At 54.9% G+C, this 17,448-nt stretch overlaps 1 protein-coding gene across 6 annotated transcripts; it reads left to right on the forward strand.

The window, feature by feature from the left end:
- The first annotated feature begins 109 nt into the window (after window positions 1-109).
- On the forward strand, window positions 110-17,238 carry ccdc180 (coiled-coil domain containing 180). 6 transcript variants are annotated; one of them, XR_009794643.1, is made up of 37 exons: window positions 110-613; window positions 876-944; window positions 2,692-2,789; window positions 2,861-2,955; window positions 3,035-3,144; window positions 3,213-3,332; window positions 4,544-4,654; window positions 5,595-5,690; window positions 5,734-5,918; window positions 6,004-6,123; window positions 6,186-6,265; window positions 6,953-7,221; window positions 7,293-7,466; window positions 7,536-7,651; window positions 8,205-8,331; window positions 8,413-8,476; window positions 8,602-8,693; window positions 9,188-9,375; window positions 9,436-9,605; window positions 9,867-10,047; window positions 10,110-10,256; window positions 10,895-11,039; window positions 11,205-11,321; window positions 11,401-11,478; window positions 11,592-11,809; window positions 11,881-11,921; window positions 11,996-12,056; window positions 12,116-12,181; window positions 12,256-12,322; window positions 12,403-12,538; window positions 12,623-12,783; window positions 13,077-13,202; window positions 13,264-13,357; window positions 14,571-14,637; window positions 14,699-14,840; window positions 15,013-15,825; window positions 16,646-17,238. XR_009794643.1 is itself a non-coding variant. In XM_061817396.1 (37 exons), exons 2-37 carry the CDS (start codon window positions 885-887, stop codon window positions 15,133-15,135), a joined length of 4,185 nt encoding a protein of 1,394 aa, XP_061673380.1. In that variant the 5' UTR covers window positions 110-613; window positions 876-884; the 3' UTR covers window positions 15,136-17,238. The 6 variants fall into 6 exon arrangements, 5 of the variants coding, with proteins under 5 accessions (XP_061673380.1, XP_061673381.1, XP_061673377.1 ...); XM_061817396.1 differs by having other exon boundaries at window positions 6,953-7,041; window positions 7,102-7,221; window positions 15,013-17,238; XM_061817397.1 differs by having other exon boundaries at window positions 5,755-5,918; window positions 6,953-7,041; window positions 7,102-7,221; window positions 15,013-17,238.
- Window positions 17,239-17,448: the final 210 nt, after the last annotated feature.

Raw genomic sequence — 17,448 nt, forward strand, 5'->3', positions numbered from 1 at the left:
GTCAGCGTGCACGCGATGGCACGTGACCTCCTCGGACATCCTGCGGCCTTTCGCGCCAGCTCCGCCCCGCCCCGCCCCGCTTCAGCGTGATTGGCTACTGTGCGCAGCTGCAACGAGAGGTCCCCGAGGCCATTGGACACACGACGAGATGCCCGGAAGGAGGCCCGGAAACGTTTAATGCCGTTCCTGAAAATATCGCACTTTCCGAAAGCCATCGAAAACTTGATAAGAAGTTATGTGGAGGTAGCGAGTTGCGAAAACTGGCGAGAATGAAAGGGAACGTGTGAAGATTAGCGAGGATAGATAGCGGCTCCCTCCTCCTTTTTTCTTCTTCTTCTCGTCCACCCTGGTCGCAAACTTTGCGTTCTCATCAACGGACACGTTGACGTCAAATGCAGTTGAGGATCCTCAAACCCGAAAATGTTATTTTGCCTGTGCGACCGAAGCAACAATTTCCAATTGAGCCGAACCTTGGCAAGCGGCCTTCCCTTGCCTCTGATGCTAACCCCGCGGAAGAAGAGGGACGCGGGCCCAATTTCCCAAACCAAACTGATCGCGGTCCCGGACTGAATGACGTGCAGAACGTGCCCTGAAACGACTGCAGCGTTACAAGGTGACGTGTCGTCTGTCGCTCAATGACGTCACGTGCGCGTAACCCGGGCGCGCGCGCACTTTAGCCGGACGCGGAGCGGAGCTCCGCGCTGACTGGCTGAGCGCCCCCCCCCTCCCCCCGGCCCCCCATCCTCACTCGCAAGTGGGGTCTTGTTTCCACGGCGACGACCACAACAGTTGCAGCCCGGCTGCGAGCTTGTGGAGCGTCCGCCGAGCACAATTATTCATTTTGGTGTATTATTGTTTTTATTTCTTTTTTCCAGCTTTAGAGCATGGCGGAGCCTCGCGTTGTTCCGAGCGGGAAAGTCTACCAGCAACTTTTTGACGATCAGGTGAGTACGACTTATGCCAATGCTGATATTGACCAAAACACAATTGACCCCTCAGTACAGGGCACTTAACCACGCCTCCTGACGTGACGTCACGCCACGTGCGCTGACGTAAGACAAACGGTAAAAATGGCAAATACAATACAATACATTCTGAACTGAGACAGACTCCATGCTTCCGATTTCATTCAAATCAACGACATATTATAGATTCTAAATACAATACATTCTTAACTGAGAGAGACGCCATGCTTCTGATTTCATTCAATCGTTCACACGTAGCAATGTTATGCTAGCGGAGAACGTCTCGTTCATTTATACGAGACGTGGATTAAAAATCTAATTTAGGGCATATCTTCGTGCAAACACCGTCTGGTTAAGCTTCGGCCCGCGAGCCAGCAAGAAATCAATACGTTTGTGCAGTCCGATCATCGCTAAATATCGCTCAACAAAGAATTAAGTGTGGCAATCGTTCACACGTAGCAATGTTATGCTAGCGGAGAACGTCTCATTCACGTGTATTAAAAATCAAATTTAGGGCATATCTTTGTGCAAACACAGTCTGGTTAAGCTTCGGCCCCGAGCCGGCAAGAAAGCGACACGTTTGTGCAGTCCGATCATCGCTAAATATCGCTCGACAAAGAATAAGTGTGTCAATGGTTCACACATAGCGGTGTTATGCTAGCGAAGAACGTCTCATTCATTTATACGAGACGTGTATTGAAAATCAAATTTAGGGCATACCTTGGTGCAAACATATGTGTTCCGGTTGATATTAGATGGATTTAGTTGATGATGCGGTCTTCCACAAAGTTTGATCCATCGAAGGCATTTTTTGTACCGGGTCTTCGGTTTTGGAAAGGGTACGAATGGAACTCCACCGACTCGCCTTTCGGGATACCCGTCGTCACTATTACGAAGTCCGTGACTACACCTCTTAACCATATTTTTTGTTCAATAACCCAAATACTAAACCTATACTGGACCATTCAATGTTGCCAGAGAAAATGGCGGGAGCAAAAACGGGCCTCTGATTGGTCAGTGACGCGGATTGCGCAATATCCACGGAGGGGTCAATTGATTGGTGAGCAGTGTGGGGGATGAAGAGAGTTGAATAAAGTACCGCACACGCAAAAAAACTCCACTTTGAGGTGTGTGCGGATGATTTAAAATGAAATAATGCCCAGTATTTATAAATGGTGGCACGGCGGAGCAGCCTCACAGTTCTGAGGACCTGGGTTCAACCCCCCCCTCCCCCCCCCTGCCTACAGTTTTCTCCGGGCACAGCCCACATCCCCAAAAAATATGCAACATTCATTGGACGCTCATCAGTGTGATTGTGAGTGCGGCTGTTTGTCTCCACGCGCCCCCCAATTGGCCGGCGACCAGTTAAGGGCGTGCCCCGACTCCTGCCCGTTGACAGCCGGGATAGGCTCCGGCACTCCCGCGACCCTTGTGAGGAGAAGCGGCCACGAAAATGGATGGATGGATGGATGGATTAATAAATGCTAATGTTGCTAATAATTCTCATACCTGACCGGTAATGTTGCTAACGTGAGAATAAATCATCAGTTTACCACTCATGAAAAGCATAAATCCAGGCTCCTGCTAATGTCGCCATCAAGTGGCAAAATCAAGTCCAATACTGTCACCATGAAGATGACGAAGGCTCTCAAACACATGCTAACATTGATGAGGAGAGGATATCATGCTAATGTTGCTAATAGCCAGAGTCTGCGTGCGTGTGAAGGTTCGTTTGTCCAGAAGTTTGTTGGCCGCACGCAAACACACAGCAACGACGCGGATGTGCGCTGCCGACAGTGACGCGACCTGCAACGCCACCGGAGGGTACGCGCGCGCACACGCCCACGCCCACACGCAGTACACGCGCGTAGAGCAGCGGCCCGTTTGCGCGGCAGGGAGCGTTCGGGACTCCCGGAGGACGACGGCGAAGACTCCGACGGCGAAGGCGACGAGGATGCGGAGGAGGTGATCAGGCTTCCCGACACCGTGGGTCAGTACGACGTCATCGCGCCGACGTCCTCTCGGTCCGCGGCGGGCGACCCGCGACCCGTCTCGCTGTGTGCGTCCAGAGGCCCGTCACGAGTGGTGCGACATCCTGCAGCGCGTCCACCACAACAAGAAGATCCAACACCGCCGAGCCGTGCAGCACGTGCACGCGCAACTCACGCACCTGGCGCAGGTAACGCTTGCGCACGCAAGCACGCACACACACACACACACACACAAAACATACATGTGTGTGCGTAGGTGTGTGAGGTCCAAGTGAGGAAAAACTGTCAAGACCTGAGGACCAAACTGCAAGAAATCGACGCATCGTTGCGTGAACTCGCACACGACATGACGCATGTGCAAGAACGCAGCCTACAGGTACACGACATCTCGCAAAGAACATTCCCCACAGGGGCGCAGCCATTTCTTTTATGGGGGGGGGGCGGCCAAGCAAGCGAAACAAACATCCGTCCGTTCTCCGTAGCGCTTATCCTCAGTTATTGCTATTATTGCAGCTATCTTTGGGGGGGGGGTCCACCCTGAACTGGTCGCCGGCCGGCCAATCACGGGCCACTTAGAAACAAGCGACCACACGCGCAGTCTTCCACAATCGGCGTGCTGGAGTTTTGGATTCAAGTGGAGATGGATTCAAGCGATATCTGTCAAATATTTTCAGTGTCTGCCACATGCAGTTGCTGACTAAACAGGTCAAATCTTGTGAAATCATTTTTCTCAGACAAAAGGCACGCTATTCTCCGGATTGTCTTTCATTAATACTTGACTTGAAAAAGTAGTTTCAGCTTTCATTTCACATCACTGTTCATGGGACTTTGGATGAAAGGAGAAAAAACAATGAGAGTCATTATGATTTCAACGTGAAACATTTTTGTTTTGGAAACATGCCCTAGTGGCCCCGGAGCTCAGTGGTTAGAGCACTGGTTTGGTAAACCAGGGGTTGTGGGCTGGTATCCCACTGGGGCCTCCGCTCCCTGAGGAGGGTTTGCGTCGGTCAGGAAGGGCATCCGGCGTAAAAACGTATTACGTGCGCGTCATCTGAGATGACACGCGGTGGCGACCCCGAAAGGGACAAGTTGAAAGAAACAAACACACCCTACTGGACATGAAGGGACAGCAAAATACTTTTTAGTTCCAACTCTTGTCCATTTCTGGTGCTGATGAGACTTCACACTTGCATATGGTGGTTCTAAGTCCACAAACGCTGTGCAAAAAATACCAAACACCATTTTTTGCACAGTGCATGTAGACGTCTGGCTTCAAATATGAATGTGTCAATCTCAAAATAGAACCTTGACATTTTTTCCACTTTAGTCCAGTAAGTGATGTGATCGTATATCGGTTGAACGTGGAGCGTCACAACGCTGACACAAACGTTAGACAATAAACTGTTGACATTTTTTCCACTTTAGTCCAGTAAGTGATGTGATCGTATATCGGTTGAACGTGGAGCGTCACAACGCTGACACAAACGTTAGACAATAAACTGTCTCAGTATGCGGCAACAAAAACAGTGACAACTTTTTGGATCGCACGTGAAACGTACGCGGGAGTACTTGTGTGCTACTGCGCAGGAAGTGTTGTGCGTCTGGAGCTCGGTGGAGGCTCGCATGAAGGAGAAGAAGTGCAGCGTGTTGACCTTTGAACTTCAAGTTAACGAGTGCGAGCGGCTGAGAGTCAACCAGGTGATGATGTCACTTCCCCGCGGCGACCGCCTTCACTGTCACTCTGACTTATGAGCACGTGCGCCCGGGTGTCAGCATTCGTATGTGCGTACCACAGTTAAAGCCAGAAAGCAAAGCCAAAACGTACTCTCTCTCTCTCTCTCCTGAAAGAACTCGGGAAGTCCAGGTGATGAGGTCATGGCTTTGGAAGCTCGTGATAGGTTGACTGACAGCACACCTGGGGGTGTATTTAAGTCCACACCTCAAAGACTCTGCTTTCTTCCTTGTTTGAAATTGCCCAGGAAATCAGAGAAAAAAATCGTGGAGGTCCACTAGCCTTGCTCATCCTTGGGTGCAATTTCCAGATGATTGCAGGTGCCGCATTCATGTGTTGAAGCAATCATACGCAAGTACAAACATCCTGGGAAGGTCCAGCCATCACACACCGCTCAGGAAGGGGAAGGACTCGGCGTCCCAGAGAGCAACGTGTTTTGGTTCAAGATGCGCAAATCAACCCCAGAGCAAAAGCCGGAGACCTTGTGAAGATGCTAAGAAAGTGCCATTGTCCAGAGTGAAAGGAGTCACGGGCTGCAAGGCCGCTTCCCCAGAACGAAGCCAGGCGACCGCCAAACCTGAGTCGGTTCGGGAGGACTGGGACCGGGTGTCAGAAGCTTCTGGATCTGGAAGGCTGGCCAAAACCTTTGACCCAAGTCCTGCAGTTCAACAGAAATTCGACTCCAAGCTAATGAAAAGGAGGTCAGAAAATAACATCAAGAAATTCTCTCATGAATGTGACATTGGAGAAAATGGAGAAATGTCGCTGATAGTGACTGACCCGAAACGGGTTGAGGTTTCAGACCGTGAGACCAAAAATCAAACGTTTTTGCACAGTCTGGCTTCAACTGTAGGTACTGCTCGGATGTACTTGTGTGGATGTACACGCGTATGTACTCGTGTGTAGATCAGACCAGTGCTGAGGAGGTACTGCCACCTGCTGGAGAAGATCAACTTCCTGCCTTGCACAAACACACACGTGCACATCCACAGCCAGGCCACGGTAAGACCCCGGACGACCGCTCGCCTATGACCTTTGAACCCAGCGTGTCGCGTGTGCGCGTCAGATGCTGAATCAGTGCCTGCTGGCCAACCGTCGCAGCGCCGCGCGCCTCCTGCTGCTCCTGCACGAGGAGGCCCTCCAGCAGGAGGCGCTCCTGCGGCTGCAGTGGGAGGAGTCTGTCAGCCAGTGGAGGCGGAGCCAGGCGAGTCACCTGGTCCAGGAGTTCAGGTGGCCCGGGGTCGTCGTGGGTCGCGCTCGCCGCGCGGAGCGGTGCGGGTCACGTGACGTGCGTCGCTCGTCCGAATCACGGCAGGTCGTCCGTGGCGAGCGTGGACGTGTGGCGGCTGCTGTCCGATCAGCAGACCTTCCGGGAAGTGGACCAGAACGTGCGGCGTTTGTCCCAACGGCGCTGCGACATCGTCACCGGCCTCAGGTGACAGGACGGCCGAGGCGGCGCGTCGGAGCTCGCTGTGGCTGACGGCGCGTCCGTTTCAGCTCCTTGGTGCCGCCCTCCCTCTCCTCAACTCTGGTCTCTGATTGGTTCACGCAATTGACGGCCGTCAATCAACAAATCGGTAAGTAAGTCTTGTCGGGGTTCGCGCTGGCCGTTCCATCAGGAGGCGAGACTTTTTGTCGCCGCTAATCCCACTTTGGTTGGCACGCCGTACGGAAAGAAGTCCTTGAAGGCGCCACATTCTTGAAGACGTCAAATCCAAACGGTCGACGGCGTTGCTTCTCCGAGGCCTGAAATGAGCTCCAGCTTATAGGCAAAGATCCGAAGATCTCGCGCTACGGAGGCGACCGATCAGACGTAGCCAAATATGGACAGAGCGGATTCAAAGTTGGCTGTTGGAGGTGCCACGGGGGACAAAACCACAATTTTTTTGCGGGGAAATCACGTTGACACTTTTGTCATACGTTTCACGTTAGCGCGGTCAAGTATGGATTCCCCCTCGGCGATGGTGCGGATACGTCCCCGCCTCTCGCCCGAATTTAGCTGCGGTGGGCTCCGGGACTCCTGCGACCCTCGTGGGGAAAACGGACGGACGGACGGACGGACGGACGGTCGTGGTCGAAACGGACCAAATGTGGGAGGAAACAAAATGAAGATGCGTTTTTTTTCCAGAAGTTTTATGGGGCCCGCACGCTTAAGGCTTTGCGGCTTCGCTCTCACCGATGGGGACCGACCGCGAGCCGGCCAGCGCCGACCCCGCGCACGTGATAAGCGCACGCGTGTGTTTAAGCGCACGTGTGTCCGACAGACATGTGTCACGCCGACTTCCTTCATCAGCTGCGGTGTCGTTACGAGCTGATGTGGCAGGACCGCGTCTCGCAAGTGCAGCGTTACCAGGTCAGCTCCCCGTTTGCGTGGCCACGGTCGCCGCGGACGACGCCTGCCTCTGTCCCGCAGGAGGCGCTGTCCGCTCTGGAGCTGCCGGAGGAGGAAGTGAGCGACGTCGTCAAGTCCCAGCTCATCTCGCTGATCGGACAACACCAGAGACAAGATGAAATGCAGCTGGCCGCCATCGACGTGAGCGTCGTCCGTGACGCGCGTCACGCCACGCCCGAGCCGGCCGTCTTTTACGCCTCACGTGTGCGCAGACGTGTTCCGACAGCCTGTACCGTGCGTCGGCCCGGCTCAGCAGGCGCGTCTTTGTGGTCATGCGTGCGCTGGCGGCGCTCTGGGAGAAGCACGGCGGCATCCTGCTGGGCCGGGAGGAGGAAGTCCAGCGGCGTCTCGACGAGCTGCGACTGGCGCAGGAGCAACACGTACAGGTGACGACGCCGCCGACGACGGTGACGACGACGACGACGGTGATGATGACGAAAACGATGACGGCGCAGAGGAAGAAAGTGTTCCTGGACGAGCTCCTGGCCGCCCTTCGCCAGGAGAGCAGCGAGGCGGCGCTCAAGTCGTCTCTGGAGCAAACCGTGGTCTACCTGCACGATGTCAGGAACAGGTCAGCGCCGCTCACGTCACGTGCAACCTCATTTATTGTCATTTGGAAAGGACGTCAACCGACCGAGCGGCCGGGGTGTCCGCGCCTTGCTCAAGGGGACACCCCGGGGGACAGACGCCAGTCCCGGGGATGGATCCCTGGGCCCCCGCGGCGAGCCGGCACGAGACTCGTGCGTGTCGATATTTAATAAATGCGAAATCATCCGAATGGCATTTCAGCGGCCCAGCGCGTGGTGGTACTCGGCCAGGCCAGACGGGAAGCCCGCCGGCTCCCGTAGCCTTTACGACGACGTCGTCGGGCCCCGTTGTGCCGCCTTTTCCGGCGGCCGTGACGCAGGGGTCGGCGGTTCCGCTCCGGTCCACTTCCTTCATTGTGTTTGGAGCCCTTTTCTGGCAAGGAGCTCTCGTCGATGCTTCGTGCGACCTCCCGCGTGGGAGCCTTTCCTCTCGATTCTTCGACTTTTGTCACGCGACCGGCGCCAGTCGCGCGATTGTCGGGCTTGTCACGTGACGTTTGAGCGTCAGGTGTCCGTCACGGGCGTGTGCGTCGGCAGCTGCGGCGAGTGCGTGACGGACCAGTGCGCCGTGTTGGACCGCCTCCCTCGCACCTTCGTGGACGAGCTGCTGGAGTTCAGCCGACTGCTCAGCGACTTCTTCCACCTGGGAAACTCCTTCGTACCCGTGAGCGCGCCGCGGATGCGTCTCCCGTGATGATGATGATGATGATGGCGATGATGTCACTCGTTGCTTTTCCTCCCGCAGAGCGCAGAAGACCTGAAGAAGCTGCCGCAAGTCGATGACGACGTCAACGCCGGCGACGGTCAAGGTCTGTCATTTTTGCACCGCGATGGCGTCACGACGAGAATTTACGTCGCTTTTGGTGTTATAAAATCCCGATGGCGACGACTGCCGTGTGAGCGAGCGCGTGCGTGCGCTTGCGTGTGTGCTTAGAGAGTGGTCAAGATGGCGGCGCAACAGAGGAACAGCCGATCAGCTGTCAGGATGATGCGGCGCCTGAAGACTCTTCTGATTCGCTGGCGGAGGTGAGGTCAGCTGGTAATTGGCCGAATGGATGGGTTAGGGTTAGGGTCACGTCACATGACCTACTTGTTGCCCCGCAGTGCGCACCTCCCTGAAAAAAAAAAAAAAATGGACGCGCAGAGAAAGCCTCAGAGGTCATCTCTCGCCATTGGCCCGTTTTAGCCGCCACGTTTTTGCAGCATCATTAGATTACGCATCTTCTGGTCACTTCGTTCAAGCAGACACGCTTCCCCGCGTTTCTTCCTTCCTCGCGACGGAAAGGAAAGTAAAATCGGCTACCGGAAAGGAAACTCCACCCTGCCGCGTCCTCGCCATTAGCAGCCGTGGCGCCGCCTCTGACCTGGAGACGAACTGCAGCACATTGTCAAAACTCCACGCGTGACCTGCGCCCGAGTAGAAAAGCAAACGACGCACGCGATAGTCGCAGTGACGTCGACGCCCCGGCGTACGTACGAGCGTGTGCGTGTGGCGCGCTAACGCGCACGTGCGTGTTCAGGCCGAGTCGTCTCTTCTGGAGCTGTACGACCTCAGCAGCAAGGTCAATTTGACGTCATCGAGGGGTGCGTCCTACACCGGCCCCGCCTTCAGATGCCCCGCCTCCGACCTCCCCGGCAACATGAGCAAGCAACAGGAAACGCACCTCAGCACGTTCCCCGTCGAGCTTCTCATGCACGCGCTGAACAGGTTAGCAATTAGCACGGCGCGCTCGTCGGCAAGCGTCACGTTGTGAGCGCTCGCGTGCAGGATGCGCATGTGGTTCCTGGATTACGTGGAGCAGCGTTTCCAGGACGTCCTGACGTCGGCGGTCGCCACGGTGACCGACAGGAAGGAGGCGGTACGCGCGTACCACGCGCTCCAAATGCAGCCGCTCGACCCGCAACACGTCAAGACGTGCATCTACATCCCACGCATGGGTACGTACGTCGGCATGAGGACCGAGATCCGGAGGTGGGTGCAGTACCCAAGTATCGTACTTGAGTACTGTTATTATCGAACCGTACCAGAGGCTAAACCGGAAAATAGGGCCCTAAAACGTTTGCGCGTTGCATTAGCAGATTGATTGGAATGTTTACGACCATGCGTAGATAAGCGGAGCATGAAGCGGCGTTAGCGTGAGCGTTGTCGGCACGTCGATTAGCACGTCGGCTAACGCATTCTACCTGGTCCGCGTACAGCCGAGCTGCAGCTCCACAAGCGGCGCGTGGACGCTCACTGCCAGGAAGTGTCGGACGTGCTGACTTCCTGCGCGGAGGCTCTGCAGCAGCTGCAGTCGTCCACCGACGAGAAGAACCGACGGCTGACGGACACGCTCGGCAAGATGGAGGACGGCGTCCTCAAAACGGACGGCAGCAGGCGGTAAACAGAAACGCTCGAGGACTTCCCGGGGGCTGGCGCGTGACTTCTTGTGCGCGCGGCAGTCTGGAGGCCCTCAGCGCCACCCTGCAGGACCGTCTGGACGAGCACATCAAGCACACCCAGGGCTCGCACTCGTCCTTCCGGATGTCGCTTCAGTTGCAGATGGACGAGCTGAGAAATCGGACGGGCCGCCTCCTCCGATCCTTCAGGTGCCCGCCCGCCGTCGTCGCGGTGGGCTTGAAACGCTGCCCGCTCGCAGGAACAGCAAGTGCGCAAGCGTCGTAACGCTAACACCCCATTGATCGTGTTTCTCTTCAAATAGCAAAAGTTCACACCGAAATGCTTGAGTGACGCATAGATTCTTCCAAATCCGTGCAAGAGCAATTCTACGGAGACTTCCTCCTCCTGCTCATTTTGGAGCCCCGTGAGCGCCATGCGCGACACTAACCCCCGAGCGGCGCCAATTGCTCTCGTTAAAATGGGCTTGCGACGTTTTTTGACTGCATTCGAATGTTATTTTGTACAGCAGCGGCCTTCAAAGCTCCATTTGTCTGCCATTTCAACGGGTGCTGTTCAGCGTGACTTTGGTGCGGTTCTTCCTCATTTGGTGTCGCTTTAGCCACTTCAATTTGAGCGCTTTGAAGCAAAATTGTGTGTTTTTGAGCGCCTGTCGGTCGCGCTGGCAGGCCAAAACGTTGCCCGGCGTCAGCCGCTCCACGTGTTGCGTGCGCCGGGACGAATGGCTTGAAAATTGAGCCAGGAGGGCCGCCGGAGGGATTCCGTCGGGCTTTTCCGTTCAGCCGGCACGTTTCTCACGTCGCTGTTGGCGCTCCCGTCCGTCCGGCAGGCTGTTCAGCGAAGGAGGCGACTACACTCGTCAGGAGGTGAAAATCTTCCAGCGGCGTCTGAAGGAGGAAAGCAAACGCATCAGCATGACCGAGGAGAGCGTCTACACGGACCTGCACAACCTGCAGACCAAGACCTTACAGCAGGTCTCGCACACGCAATCCGCTTTACGGGGAGGGGGCGGCGGGGCCTGTCGTCCACTTTGGGCTTTGCGAGAAGGGCTTCTCTTCCTTTTGGTCTGGGACCACGAAGGCCCGCATTTCGCGCGCGGCGGCTCCCGTCGGCCGTGTGAAGGAGGCCTTTTTCCCCAGGTGAAGGCGGCGTCGGGGCGCCTGGAGGAGAAGCTGTGCGTGCTGCGGGCCGAGGTCAAGTTCATCGAGAAGATCGAGAGGATCCTCAGCAGCACGCAAGTGGAAGTCAAAGCTGAGGTGTCGGCCGCCGCCGCGTTTTTCTTGACCTTTGCTGACTTCCCGTCACTTGACTTTTGCGCCCGTCTTGCGCGTTTAGGCGGCGAGCAGCAACCAGCAGGAGGCGGTCATCAGCGCTCGCTTGGAGCAACTCCGGAAAACTCTGGAAGAGGAGCAGGTGCGCCCGCGACAGTCTCCGTCCTCGCCCTGAACCTCGGTTTTTAAAAAAAAAAAAAAACCCACATCGGAAGAACTGGACCGTCAATGACGTGTCCCGAAATCCTCGCTCAGGTGGGCTCGGATCAGGTTTTTGCGGCGTTGTCCGCCATCAGCGAGGACCTGAGGAGGCGGAGACACTACTTGGACGAGGAGAGCGTGGCTCCGCCCACTGTGTCCAAATCCAGGAAGCAGGTGTGGTCAGCCCCGCCCCCTGCCCTGCTGCAGCCCTGCCGCTCAGGGGGCAACATCATGGAAGACCCCATCGTGGGCGTGGTCAAGTCGCTCAACAGGTGGGTGCGTCTGCGTGCGCGTGGAAGCGCCTCGCGCTCCGCTCTGACCCCTCTCGCGTGTCCGCCGTCAGGTTCTGCGAAGGGAGTGACTCCGCCCCCTCCGCCGTCGCAGGTTGCCCACCATCTTGAAAAGCGCCTTGACGGTGCTGCGTGCGCAGGTTAAAGGTTGACGTCCTTTGCGTGCAGGTCGAAGCTCTGCCCAGCGTCAGCAGTCGCCAAGACGGAGTGAATCTGCCGGTGTAGCGAGGTACAAGTGTGCGCGTGCGCGCGTATACGCGCACGCCGTCAACGTGTGCGTGTGTTTAGGTCGTTCAGGACTGACAAAAGGTTCCAGATCTTTGGTGCCAAATCAGAAGCGGATCCCAACCCTGAGTGAGTTCCCATTTTGCACGGGATGATGATGATGATGATGAGGATCAGGATCACGCATCTTTTCCTGCGTGTAGTTGTTACATCTCCGTCGTCAACGCAATCCTGAGGAGGACGCATCAGACCCTCCTGCTCGTGGCCAAGGTGGCAAACACACACACACTCGATTGCGATGCGATGCAATTTGTGGCCGTCACGTGGCCTCACGCCGTCCGTTTTGCCAGGACTTCTACCAAAGTCAGCGTTGCGGCGGCTTCCACCGACTTCCTGCCGGTCTGGACCAGTGGGTGGAGAACACGCAGCAAAGGCTTCTGGGACATCACGAACACGCACGGACGCTGCTCAGCGCCAGCAGAGAAGGTCGCCTAGGGGTCAACCCCCCACCCCCCCCGACGCGCGCCCTTCCGTGACGACGACCTTTACGCCGCGTGTGCGTGTGCGCAGCGCTCGAGCAGCAGCAGTGCGTGTTGGCCGACATGATGCGCTCGCTGCCCGCCACGTTGATCCGCGCCCACGAGAAGCGGCTGGGGGCGGAGCTCGGGGAGGAGGCGGGGCGTGTCCGCCGCACCTTTGAGGAAACCGTGGCCGCCAGCGAGGAGCAGAAGGTATCGATCGCTACGGCGACCGTGTCAGGACGGGACGCCCTCCCCGCTCTGCGTGACTCGCCGTCGTGACGTCGATCGCGATCGCCTTTGGTCGAAAACGCGCAAGGAATTTGTTTGCGGTCGCCGGAGCCGCTCCAGTGCCGACCACGACACAAAGTAGCGAAAGGCGACAAATGGAATTGGAAGTCGAGGAGCGCTTTTAGTTTGGCCGAGGGACGAGGAGGGTCCCGGAGCCTGAGAATGACGTCGACCCATGTGCTGCCAATCACTGCCGTTTATTGTGTCGGCGTCAGATGGCGAGCGTGGCGGGTCTGCGCGTGTCGCTCTCCACCGAAGAAGCGGAGACGCTGCGGCGCAACGAGGAGGCCCGGCAACAGAAGCTCCACGACGCCATCTTGGGCTCGCACCGAGAACTGCAGGTACGTGTGCCAGGTCGCCGTGGCGATGAGCGCCGCCACCGCTCACCCGCTGCGCTTGCAGGAATGTATGCGACGCAGAGGGGAGGAGTTTGTGACGTCGCTGGCGTCCCTCACGGAACATCTCCTCCTCCAGATGGACCAACTTCCGCTCCCAGGTGGGTCACGCTCAGAGGCTTTCAAACTGGGAGGGGGGCAGCGGCTGCAGGAATTCAACATATTTGACCAACTTGCCAGTGTCTTTTTTTTTTTTTTTTTAATCACTGCAGGGATGAGAATCAGAATCATCTTTATTAGCCGAGTACAGCGGTACCTTTTCGTATGAGATTTTTTTTTTCCCTTTGGTTTTCAAACGAAATCGATATTCGAACAACCCGACCAGCTGACCCGCGACGTTTTGTTGTCGTGCTTTCCGACGCTTCCCTGAAAAAAAGACGTAACGCGCACGACCGCGAGCCAACCGGTTGACTTTTTCCCAGTACTGTCGTGACTTTCTTTATTCCAATTGAGCAACATGAACCTCCGATCGTGGCTCCAAAGAAGGCGAGCGGAGGTGCTGGTGCTGAAAAAAGGAAAGCGGTGCGTAAAACTGTCGCCTTCAAGAAGGATTTGATGGCCGAGCGCGAATCTGGTCTGCGTGCTTCTGAGCTATCGAAGAAGTCCGGCGTGGCGAAATGGCCGATCGGCACCATCCTGAAACAAAAGGACGCCCTCAAAGCAGGTCATGTTGCAAACGTGGAGACCGAGAAGAGGGAGGGAGGGAGGGAGGGAGGGAGGGGATGTCGTCCGATGAGGCCCGAGGCAGGAAGGAGGTCTCAAGCGCCCGTATTAAAGCTCTCTGCGCTACGTGGAACCACATCCAGAATTTCGTCCCCCGAATAAAGATGAACGTTGCAGAGGACTGCAACATTTGAATGATGTTGTTATGAGCCACTTCAGGAAAGATGGCAGAAACAAACATTAGATTCTTTCTCTGTGAAAAAGGGACGAGTCAACCCCACCAAAGACATCTCAAACTGCTGTTTGGCATTGCTTTTTTTTTTGTCTTTTGTTCTATTAACCCTACCTTCCAGTTTCTTTCACGTGCGTTACAAGCAACAGTCCAGCGTAATGTTACGAGGGCGCCAAGACTTCAAGGAATGGACGCAGTGAAAGGGACTGACCATGTCCGTTGTAGAAATGGCGCAGATGCGAGAGCCAAATGGTGGTCAACAACTAGGAGTGATTATTGCAAGTGTGTATAGAAAAAGTGGGTGTGGAGGGGGGGGGGGGAGATGATGGTTTGTGTGTTGGGGGTCTGCAGTATGTTTCAGTGTCGTCGTGTCACGTGACCTCATTGCCACGGTGACAGCGTTTGTGTCTTTCGATCAGAAGTGACGTCGCAGCAGGCGCCGGAGGATAGAGACGTCGCTACGGAAACCGCACAGCAGCCCTGCAGGTAACGGCAGCCGTCACCTCCCGCCGGCCCTTCGCAATAAAAGCCTGGTTGCGCGTGTCAGGACGTGGTCGGGAATCCCTCACATGTCGCTTCCCGCCAACGCGCCCTCTTCCGCTACCGCGGCAACCACCGCCACCGTCACCACCGCCAAGTGCACTCTGGGACATCTGGCCGTGATCCAACACAGAGACGCTGCCGTCAAGGTACGCGCACAGAACGACGTACACAAAAGCGACGCCAAAAACTACACGCTTATGTACTGTGAGCAATGTTTACAATCACATGCAAAAAGTATCCTCCTATGATGTGACGCACTACACAAAAAGACATTCACACGTGTGCGTGTGTGTGCGTGCGTGCGTGCGTGCGTGACAGCGTTTCGAGCAGGTGTTCTCGTCAGAGTTGTCGCATTCCGATGCGGACAGACGAAGACGACTTAACGAACTGCAAAGCTGGAAGACGCACTGGAGGCTGCAGATACACGCGCTGACGCGCTGACGCACACCCATGTCACGAGGACGCCCGTTGTACGAGTCCCTTCGTGGCCTCATCTGTTCCGAGACCAAAAAAAAAATCAACCTTCAAAGCGCATAACGGAAAGAATCATAAAATCGTCGATGAAGGATTAACGTTGGGCGACGATGAGGGAGGCAAAGGCGCACCAAAGTTTTTTGGGGGGCCAAGACCAAGACCAAGAAAGTTGCAGAAAACGCAGCAAAAACTTGTCAAGTTTTTCCATGCGCGCTCGCGTCAGTCCAAACGAAAAGCATCGTGGGTAAAGATTGACGTCCCTCCTCGCCAACGGGAGAGCGGCCAGGATGTTGACGTTCGGCTGCGTCTATTTTTTTCCCCATCGTGTCCTGAATTCTCCTCGGTTTTTCCCAGGAGGCTTTTCATCATCTGAATTTTTCCTTATTCGAGACGTTCGTAAGTCGAGGTAGCGCACGATCGCCTTTCGTGGCCGAGTGTGTCAAGACGCACAAGGAATACAGTCCAAGTACCAAATTGTACCGTCCAATGGAAAACAGTCAAGAAAGGGAAAAGGCCAATAAATCAAAAGATGAAGAGAATGAGTTGAACTTTTATTGGCCGAGAACGATAAGAGCGTTCGTCCAATCGGCAGCAAGCCGACCGTTGGCTGTGTTGTCGGCCATTACAAGACTCCGCCCCCTGCAGCAGATGATTGAGGTGAGCCACGCCCCTTGACGATGCTAATGCGGGCTATGCTAATAACACTTGAGACTAAGTCACTCGTCACAAAAACACTCCCAACGACCTCGGCACTCGAAGCCCGTCGAGGTACTTGCGACTAGAACCTTCTTTTGAAGCTAGAATGTCGCGCTCCGACTAGCGGATGGCGTCTTGTCCGGGTAGTCCGACGCCATTTTGGCGTTGCGCTTCACGACCACGATGAGGTCCAACATCGTTGAAATAGCTTTAGCGTGTTTGGGGGAAGTTAATTTCCAGAATTGCATTCAAAATTCTGATTTTAGATTTTAGATTCAGGGGCCACAATTGAAACCATTTCAAGTATTTCGTTTGGACACAATTTGGGATTCCAGCCCATAAAGGCCACAACCAGGAATCCTGTGAAGGAAATCGGTTTTTGGATCAAATAAAAAAAAAAAAACAAACAACTTGAGGCCCGGGGGCCTGATCCGGCCCGCCGTGTGATTTTATGTGGCCCGCAAAGGTACATCACCGGTATCAACTAATTACAAATTGTCCTATCATAGATGACAACGTTGAGATATAGCAAGCATTTTTGTGTTACCAAACAACAATAGTTGAAAATTCCATCAACCTTGATTTGTGATTCCAAAACTAGTTCATAAAGTTCATGATGAGACCAAAGATTTTCATGGTTTCACGGTCATAACGGTCCTTTGAAGGAAACCGCAAGTACAGTGCGGCCCGAGACAAAAATGAGTTTGACACCCCAGCCTTCGTGAAAATGTGCAACTTTCAAAAGAATACGTGGGTTCGATTCTCACTCGTTGACTAAGAGGCCGGACGGTGGACCAGAATTTCCGGGGTGGGCTTTCTTCACCCGCTGGGGAACGACCGTCACGAGAAAGAGAGGTGATGGACGGAGGTGCCACAGCAGCCCAGAAGTCTACACAAGTCTCAAAGCGGGATTTTGCTATCAAAGAAGACTGCGGGGCGGACGCCGTTCGTCGGATGCTCGCTAATCGCTGCACGCAAACTTTCAGATTGTACTGAAATATTTCTTTGACTGCCTAAAAAGGACACGACGACCACCAAAATGTAGCAAGCCCAAGCGTGATGTCATAACAAGACTGTGAAGCTTTATTCCCTAAAATGTACATTATCTATTATATTTGTTATTGTTATAAGCCACCACTCAGCGGTAGTGACGGCATTTCTAGCATAGCTGTGAGCTATTTTTCATGCCTTAAATATTGTAATTTATGATTGAATTGAGTGATTTTCCTCGCATACTTTGAGAAACACACCATACGCCCTTCCTTGCTCATTGTGTCCTGCAGAGGGCACAAAGTTAACTGTAATGTTCACCTTTTATGTTCCGGTTCCGGTTTTCTTTGGCTTATTTTGAAGGAAAATAAATGCTAGCATGAACGACTCCCCCCCCCCCCCCCCCCCGGTTCTAAACAAATATGGACGGATAAAAGTCAATACAAGAAGTTTTCCAAGCCTCCGCCGCAGGACGTCGCATTCAGCAGTCGTCATCAGTCAAATCTGAAACATTTTTGGAAAAGTAATGAAATTGCGCTGAATGCCCCGACTGTCGTCTCGAACCCCTGACGGGGCAAAGGTCGTGAGGTCGTC

Source organism: Syngnathoides biaculeatus, chromosome 4, assembly GCF_019802595.1.
Source record: "Syngnathoides biaculeatus isolate LvHL_M chromosome 4, ASM1980259v1, whole genome shotgun sequence".
NCBI lineage: Eukaryota > Metazoa > Chordata > Actinopteri > Syngnathiformes > Syngnathidae > Syngnathoides > Syngnathoides biaculeatus.

Excerpts from the sequence above, each read along its gene's own strand:
- ccdc180 (XM_061817393.1), top strand. The coding sequence starts at position 885 with ATGGCGGAGCCTCGCGTTGTTCCGAGCGGGAAAGTCTACCAGCAACTT. Across the intron at positions 4,655-5,594 it reads AGCGGCTGAGAGTCAACCAG|ATCAGACCAGTGCTGAGGAG; the intron begins GTGATGATGTCA and ends ACTCGTGTGTAG. Across the intron at positions 12,323-12,402 it reads CCCTCCTGCTCGTGGCCAAG|GACTTCTACCAAAGTCAGCG; the intron begins GTGGCAAACACA and ends CCGTTTTGCCAG.